Source organism: Xiphias gladius, chromosome 10 (assembly GCF_016859285.1).
Source record: "Xiphias gladius isolate SHS-SW01 ecotype Sanya breed wild chromosome 10, ASM1685928v1, whole genome shotgun sequence".
NCBI classification, from domain to species: domain Eukaryota; kingdom Metazoa; phylum Chordata; class Actinopteri; order Istiophoriformes; family Xiphiidae; genus Xiphias; species Xiphias gladius.
This window is the reverse complement of record NC_053409.1, coordinates 10,815,273-10,823,320: the sequence shown is the minus strand read 5'-3', so window position 1 is coordinate 10,823,320 and position 8,048 is coordinate 10,815,273. Positions and strand designations below refer to the sequence as shown.

The following is an 8,048-nucleotide window of genomic DNA, read 5'->3' as shown; positions in this document are numbered from 1 at the left end:
ACCGCGTGACGTTAATATGCATTTTCCTGTTTCTGGTTCCTCCAATCAGCTTTCTCCAAATTCTCTCGCGGTCCTCGTTCAAAACACAGAACCGACAGCTCAACAGCGATCCGTGCTACGGCTTTGTAGTCGTAATATAATCTGGAAAAGAGGAGAGGGAGCCTTGTGAGCGGTATGAAAAACCCCCAATTTTGCAGATAGGCACTTTTGCTTTTTATATGTGACTGGTAGTTTTTGCTAATATTGCGAACAACGACGAGATACAACCGATCGAGCTAAAGCGGATGTTAGCTAGTTGGTCTGTTAGCCCCCCCATGCCATGCCCTCACTATCGTTTGTAACTGCTTTAGTCACTGAAGTCACCGAGCCTTTTAATCTAATCGGAGGCTACACCAACATCAAGGGGAATAAAATCTAAAACAATTTTGGGCTGTGACCAACAACCATATTCATTATCAGTTCATCTGTAAATTATTTTTCATATTATCTATCAGTTGTTTATACTATAAAATGTCAGATAACAGTAAAAAAAACAAGAAGACTAAGTCAAAACCTAGTGTATGGCTGGACCGTCATTTATCTGTTTGCTTTTCTCCCACTCTTTGTGCTCACATATACAGTCATTTAATGGAGCTGAATTCCCAATAAAGCTGTTCTCATTTACATGTTTTTCTGTTTCTGATGCAAGACAATGGAACAAGTATGAAACAGTGACTGAAATGCAGCCCATTAAGACGACATGTTAACCAGCAGTCACTTCCCAGCCATTTCCAAGCTGCTGCTCTGCACTGATCCTGATTTTATAACTGTGATGTTGTCTGACAAAATCAACGAACGCATAAGTTAAAGACAAAAAGGCTGTGCTGTGATTTCGGCTATATTTACTTATAAAATCATCCTGTGGAGGGAAAGCCCGACTTTGTGCTCACAGGGCACTCATTTTGAAAGCTTAACTGCCAATGGGGAAACTCCAACACTTGGCCGGCCGACCAAAGGTGTAACTTCAGCATCAGTCAAGCGGCATTCGGCCAACCAATGATTTAACTTCATCAAATAGTCAGTGGCAGACATTTGCGTTTAAAGGGCTGGCCCTGCTGTTGCTGTCCAGCCAAAAAGAAGCTCAACGTGACGTCTTCGTGTGTCTTGTTTTGTCCGACCAACACTCCAAAATCCAAAGATATCAAGTTTATAGTTTATATAAAACAGAGAAAAGCCCCAAATCTATGCGCTGGAGAATCAGCAACCAATGGATAATTGCCATGTTTCCTTGGTAAATGGCTTAAATGGTTATTAAGGGCACTTTTTAAAAAATTTAAAAGTGACTGATATGCTTGTTTGTGTGTGCAGGCATCTATTTGTTTTAATTTCCACAATGGCAGAAGGAGGAGATGTGGAATGGGAGCTGAGCAAAGAAAACATCCAGCCACTGCGGCGGGGCAGAGCCATATCAGCCTTACACCAAGCGCTCAGTCAACAACAGGATGGCGACAGCGCTGCCATCAACCAGCAGAGACAGTATGGACCAGCTTTAATAAATTGCACCTGAATTGGCTGATGGCAATTTCTGCTGATCGCTTTTTCCCAGCAGTTTTCACTTAATGATGGAGGTTTTGTGGCTTTTTGCTTCTCCAGGGCCTTTGAGTCTGAACTGCGAATGTATGACGGGGATGACCTGCTGGATGTTTGGGATCGGTAAGTGAATTGCGTAAACAGTAAGTTTTACGCACATGTGTTACTCTTAAATCTGAGAGGTTTTATGTTTAATCCTCATGTGGTTCTGTCTTTCACAGGTACATAAAGTGGACCGAGCAAACCTTCCCTCAGGGAGGAAAGGAGAGCAACCTTGCCACACTGTTGGAACGGGTCGTGACCAGATTCACAGAGGAAAAGAAATATCACAATGACCCTCGCTATGTTGACCTCTGGATCAAATTTGTATGTGTAATATTTTACCAATGACTAATTTTGCTACTTTGACAAACTAATACAATAGTAATAAATTCTGCCATACATGTTTGTTGTGTGTCTTTAGGCGGAGAACTGCCCAGATCCCTTGGACATTTACAGGTACATGCAAGCGCAGGGAATAGGATTGACACAGGCATCCTTCTACATCGCTTGGTCTGAGGAGTATGAGAATCACGGCAACTGTCGCAAAGCAGACCTGGTCTACCAGGAGGGATTCAAGATGTGTGCTGAGCCGCAAGATAAGCTCCTGCAATTTCACAAGTATGGATTCGTGCAGTACTGTTTGAGATAAATAAAGATCTCAGTTTGCAAAGCAACTTATTTCCCTGGTTTCAATTGCTGTATCCTAATCACATTTTTCTGTATTGTTATTCATAGGGCTCTGCAGGCACGTGTGTCCCGACATGTGATGATGAATGTGGAGGAGGAGGATAGTGATGATGAGGCCAAACAACCTGAGAGAGTTTCTCTGGCCGACCTTAAACATAGAGGGAAGAAAAAGGCCATTGCACCTGTCAACAGAACCGGGCCTGCAATCAGAAGTAAGCACACACATATCTAAAATTAAGCCTGTCGTGAAATACTCAGCTGATACTTTAAAATGGTCGAGCACCTTTCATTATCAGTATTGGGTTTTTGGACAGGTATTTCCAGAGGCCTACAGTCAGGTGGCGCCCCTGTCCTCGGGAATGCTTCAAACAGTCGTTTGGTGATCTTCGATGAAAACAAGACTCAAAGTGCTGGTCCATCAGAGCCTAAGGTGGAGTCTTGGATGGCTCCTCCCACTTCTAGGGCAAAGGAGAACGAGCAGAGACCAGAAAGATGGTGTGATGTCAAGGTATGAGACAAGCAGGTGTTACATTATGTAATTTATGAAATGTAACCCAGTCCTATCAGTTTAATGCTTTTAATGTTTTTGTGCATCATAGATGCCCCAGAAGTCCAAATTTGGACACACTGTTATGGCTCCACCACCTCCCAAACCCACCTTCCAACCATTTGTAGAGGAGTCAGACCAGCCTCCAACAATGTGAGTGACTATGAGAATTTTTCTTTTATCTGCAGATTTGATGATTCGTTATGATTTGCTACCTTTTTGCTGTTTTATATAATAGTAAGTTAAATGAAAATCAAATCTTTTTAGGGAAGATGTTCAGACAAAAAGAATCACTTTTTGAGTGGTGGTCATGTGACATTTATCATTAGTTTTGGCCTTTTTAATACATCATACAATTAATTGAAAGTAATGAATGACTAGATTATTTAGTGACGAGAACAGATGTAAGTTGAAGCCCTGTTCATGACTTAATTCCAAGTTATGTCTGTGATGTAAGTGTCATTTCTTCCTTTCCTCAGGACTCCATGCAAGATCAACCCGGCAGTGAACACGGTTTTATCAGCGCGTAAACCGTGCAGAGAGGAAACTCCTCTAAAGAGAGTACAGGAGCACCATCAGCAACAGAAGGAGGCAGAGACAGCAAAGCCCCAGGAGCAGAGCATGTACTGTAAAGAGCTGCTGCTCAGCGGCGCCACCGAATTCTGCTTTGAGGAACTGCGTGCTGAACACTACTTCAAAAAGATGGCACAGGAATCAGAGGAGGTCAGAGGTCAAAAGGATCAAGCCAGTGCCAGTGCTACAAACTACAAAGACTAACAATTTGACTGTGTTTTTTTAATGTGGATTTTCCGCTTCATTTTGACGATATTTTTTGTGCAAGTATCATGTAATTACTGTTCTGCATTGTATGTTATCCTGTTGTAAATATTTTGTTTATAGAGATCCAGTTACTAAAAAGGTAAAAAGACAAAAGGGCCAAGATTTTAAGCACCCCTTTGAACTGAAGACACACTATTTTAGCAGTGTTAGATTCATTAAGAATACAACAGGGGGACCAAATAATAACGAGTGCAGTCTAAAATAATCCAGTGCAAAACACCAAACATTAAAGCAACAAAACTGACTGTACAGCAGAAAACATATCTACATTTCAACAAACAATACAGGCTTCACAGTAGTATTTATAGGGCTATTGAATTGTATTGTAGCGTTACATGTCCACTTCTGGTACATACTACACACATTTGTTTACGTCTGCTCAAGTCTTTGTTGCAGAAATTCTACTCACTGTTATTCCCAATATCACTCTTAGGCGATTCATTCATTTTCCTCAGCTGCATTGTTCTTAAGAACAGTGATTTTTTTATATGTGCTGCCTTTTTCTAAGTTGTTTTGTCTTGAGCAGATTTTTCTGTACAATTCCACCACAGTTGAAAGAGGGCTTCAGTGAGGTGATTCAACTGGGCTTTATGTCTAAGTCTGAGTAGAATGTCCCCTCTAGGCCATGTGTCATTGATGTTCAATAAACTTGTTAAAATGTCTGGCTGATGACTCTTTGTGTTTTTTTTTTTTTTTCGTGTTTTTTTTAAACAGAGGGGGATTGTAGTAATGCACTGACAGCAGGGGGCAGCCGAGGGAACGCATGGATTGTATCCCTGGTAATGGTGGTTGGATTACTAATGGGGTGCAACACCAATTTAGTGTTGGATGTACTCTGCTGCTGCAGTTTCAAGAGAACGCTGGTTGCCAAAAGTGAAAATAGACTGCATTTTAAATAGTCATAAATGTCATCATTATTGCTGCTTATTCTGATGAAGTGACTTAAATTAACTTTCTCACTGCAGGGGACACTTGAACTTTTTAAGGAATCCCAACACTTAACAGGCATAAGACTTTCATGAACAAATTTTGCATTCAGCTGCCCAAATGTTAATCATTGCCCAGGAGAGGTTACCTAGATGCTCCCTGACTAAAATGGTGTGAGTAAACCGAATGTACTGTTCTGATGGGATCCGCTTCACACATAGGCAGCTCACCGGGAAGACACTGATGAATGGCTGGAAGAGACGTGCTTGGCTCATTAGCAAGTGAAAGCCACCCTTTGCAGTTGTGGGCAGAGCAGGCCTCGGTTTTCCAAAAGAGGCCACTATCCTGACGTACTAGGACACGAGAGTGTTGACGCTTTTACGTGCACATGGAGCACTGGAAGAACAGACTTTAATCCCCAACCACAAATATGACACTGCCAGCCAAGATCTTCTCAACTGGTGAGTTCCCAAAACTGTCTACTTTAAATTTTGGCTTAGCACTTAGAGCAGCTGAAATTCAGTGATAAATGATAGGCAACATTATGCACTCCCACCATAATAACACAGCATAACCACATCATAATGCAGCCTCCATAGCTGGCTGTTTGGCAGGACTTATTAAAAGCTCATCCCATGAAAGCAAGCAGCCAGTGACTCCGATAGCAATTCAGAAAGAAAATCCATAGCTCTGTCTTACTGCAGCAGAGAGATGGTACAAGCAAGCTACCTTCCCTTAATGTGCTTAAGAAAGGCCCTCAGAGAAGAGCTTTTGTCCAGCGCTGTTACTCTGACAGACAGGAACACTCAGGCTCTGTAAGGGGCCATCTTTTACAGTCAGCGCTCCAAACCTATTTGCACGGCCTGTATTTGCATGCACCAGTTAACAGAATGTTCTCGGCCCAAGACTTCTACTTTACTTACAAGACACTAGTAGAAATTTTGATTGGTTTGTGAACTGCAATCGGCTAGCCAGGCAAAAGTGCAGCAGCAAAGGGGCCCATTTCTGCCAGGAAAAGGGAGTTAGTCATTGTACTCAAGGAAGCTCAATACTTTACATCATAATTTTGATTAAATTTGACTTAGTAATTGTAATAAGTGAAAATTGTGACTTCTTATTTCATAATTGTGACTTACTTATGCACATTTTTTTTTAATGTTTTTTTTTTCATGACTCACTTCCCACCTATTTTTTGTTATCTTTTCTTGCCAGATATGGCCTTCTATATATAACACTATTGCAGAGCAAACAGGAGAATGACACAAGTTTTGTCTTGATGTCTACTAGAGTTGTCTCACTCTTACATTATTAAAATGGATTTGTAGGTCATCTGGAAATGTCAGTGGATTTTTACCAGAAAATGCATTTGCATTAGCTCTGTAGGCTGAGCCCTGATAACCCCCGGTGTAATCCTCACAGATTCATACTAAACAATAGAATGAATTGAAATGCAAATAATTAAGGCCCTTTCACTTAATGCAGCCCGTGGGCTTTCTTATTAATGACATTGTGGTTTAAAACTAGTATTGTCATTGTAAGCCCTTTTTTTTTTTTACATTACAAGCTATTTTTACAGTATTTATCGAATTGGGGGTGGTGGTGGTCGGGGGCGGGGGGGGGGGCTCTGGGGGGGTTCTTGGGGGGGGGCTGGAAGTGTTTCATTAATTGACCCTTTGTCCTGTCCAGCTCTCCTCCATATTGGCCAAACATAGATAAGTATGGGTACATAAGCAACTCTGCTCAGGTAGGCTGAACAAACAGTTTGTGATAACGACCATATTTTTGCATATGAAGACACCTATTACAAAACCGTTTCATTGCTGCTCACTGCTCTGATCTCAGAAGAAGTCAGGAAAATAACTCACGTGAGGCAGTGAATTATAGCCACACCACTAAATATCTGTGACAATGATGCTGACAAGTAAGAGTGAAAGAGAGGGAGGGGTCATGTCTGTCGTGCCCCCAACAGGCAAATCTTTCATTGTTATGCAGATTCAGTGGAGCCTTATTCACTTGAGTTTATTTGATGTGTAAGGAGGAAGATCATTATTTAAGACCGTTAAAGTCCCCTTGCAGGCATCTCACATATCAAAACGACATGTCTTACATGTGTGCCCCAAATCTGGCTCACTCTCCTAGCCATTTCTGCATGACTTGACCCTAATACATTTTCCTGCTTTGTGTCTGGTCTTAGCTGCTGTATAAATTATTCAGGAAATGATTGTGGTGAAAAGAGAGCGGAACGTTTCAGTCAAATAATGAGGATGTTGGACGTGGCCATCGTTGTAACTTAAGTTTTTCGCTGTGCCTTCATCCCCAAAGATTTTTGGGTCACAGTGGTTTAAAAAGCGATTGTGAGATGAGGATTGCACCCTCTACAGAAATAGCCCCACACAGAAATAACAACCCCTCCCGCCATCTGCCATCCCTGACCCTGTCGTTCCATGGATAATGCATTTGACGGAACAGCAGCACGGTGGGCGAATACAGCACCCTCATGCTCTCATGTCATCCGCATTACATGTAAAGGAGACAGAGGGAGAGAGGTGGAGGTTGAGGAGGTGGGTGAAAGGTATCCCAGGTGATGAGGTGTACAGGAGCTCTCCTTTCTTTACAGTCACTGGAAACCAGCTTAAACACACACACACACACACGCACATGCACACGCTGCTATCAGTTCTTTTGCAGCCCAGTGAGGGAGTGGGAGGAGGCATAGAAGGAGGGAAGTGATAGAGAGAGAGAGAGAGAGAGAGGGAGGTGGGAGGGAGTGTGTGTGTGTGTGAGAGAGAGAGCGAGACAGTGAGCCAGAGACGGAGAGGGAGCGAGGGGGGGATGGAAGGAGCTATGGGGCTGTGATATTCTCTCCTTCTGGATGCTGCCTTTCCTCTTCATGGCTTTGTCCCTCCTTTGCACGGTCACCCTGTGTCCCCGGGAGCAGGCGCCGGTACACAGACCAGCACTCAGCCACGGAGCAGGGGATGAATCAGCCCCAACAAAGAGCCTTTGAGATGGCAGCGTGTGCTTCTGCCTGGAGGGAGGAACGCATCAGGCTTTCCCAGGCAAGCGGCAGCCTGCAGAGTGCGCTTGCTTGAGAGCCAGCCCTCCTCGTCGTTGTGTGTATGAGAGAGGGAGCGTGTATGTCCGTGTGTGAGTGGATGTGTGTGTGGATGTGAGTGAACGGTGTATAATAGTGTATGTGAGTGTGTATGTGCGCACTCTCGCTTCCAATCCTTCCTGGAGGAGAGAGGCTCTCCTCTTCACTGGACAGCAAGGTAAGGGGGGTGACTGATTTTTTTTGTTTTGTTCTTGTAACAATGATTTATCTCTCCAGAGCCCCATTTCCCCATTTCCTCTCTCCACGGTGAGGAGAGTGGGGTAAAGAGGGGTGGAGGAGTGAGGAAAAGAGGCTTAACGTCATTGATAAAGAGCAGGGCTC

General features: G+C 43.2%; 1 protein-coding gene across 1 annotated transcript; it reads left to right on the top strand.

Moving 5' to 3' along the window:
• The first annotated feature begins 55 nt into the window (after positions 1-55).
• bub1bb (BUB1 mitotic checkpoint serine/threonine kinase Bb) lies at positions 56-4,349 on the top strand. The gene is made up of 9 exons (XM_040137457.1): positions 56-172; positions 1,348-1,515; positions 1,633-1,692; positions 1,791-1,935; positions 2,033-2,229; positions 2,347-2,510; positions 2,613-2,806; positions 2,898-2,998; positions 3,325-4,349. The coding sequence occupies exons 2-9, from the start codon at positions 1,373-1,375 to the stop codon at positions 3,620-3,622; spliced, it is 1,302 nt and encodes a 433-aa protein (XP_039993391.1). The 5' UTR covers positions 56-172; positions 1,348-1,372; the 3' UTR covers positions 3,623-4,349.
• Positions 4,350-8,048: the final 3,699 nt, after the last annotated feature.

What these genes read in the sequence shown, in the direction of transcription:
- bub1bb (XM_040137457.1), top strand. Translation starts at nt 1,373, where the DNA reads ATGGCAGAAGGAGGAGATGTGGAATGGGAGCTGAGCAAAGAAAACATC. An exon ending in TTGACCTCTGGATCAAATTT is followed by an intron (nt 1,936 to 2,032) that starts GTATGTGTAATA and finishes GTGTGTCTTTAG; the next exon opens with GCGGAGAACTGCCCAGATCC. An exon ending in AAGCTCCTGCAATTTCACAA is followed by an intron (nt 2,230 to 2,346) that starts GTATGGATTCGT and finishes TGTTATTCATAG; the next exon opens with GGCTCTGCAGGCACGTGTGT.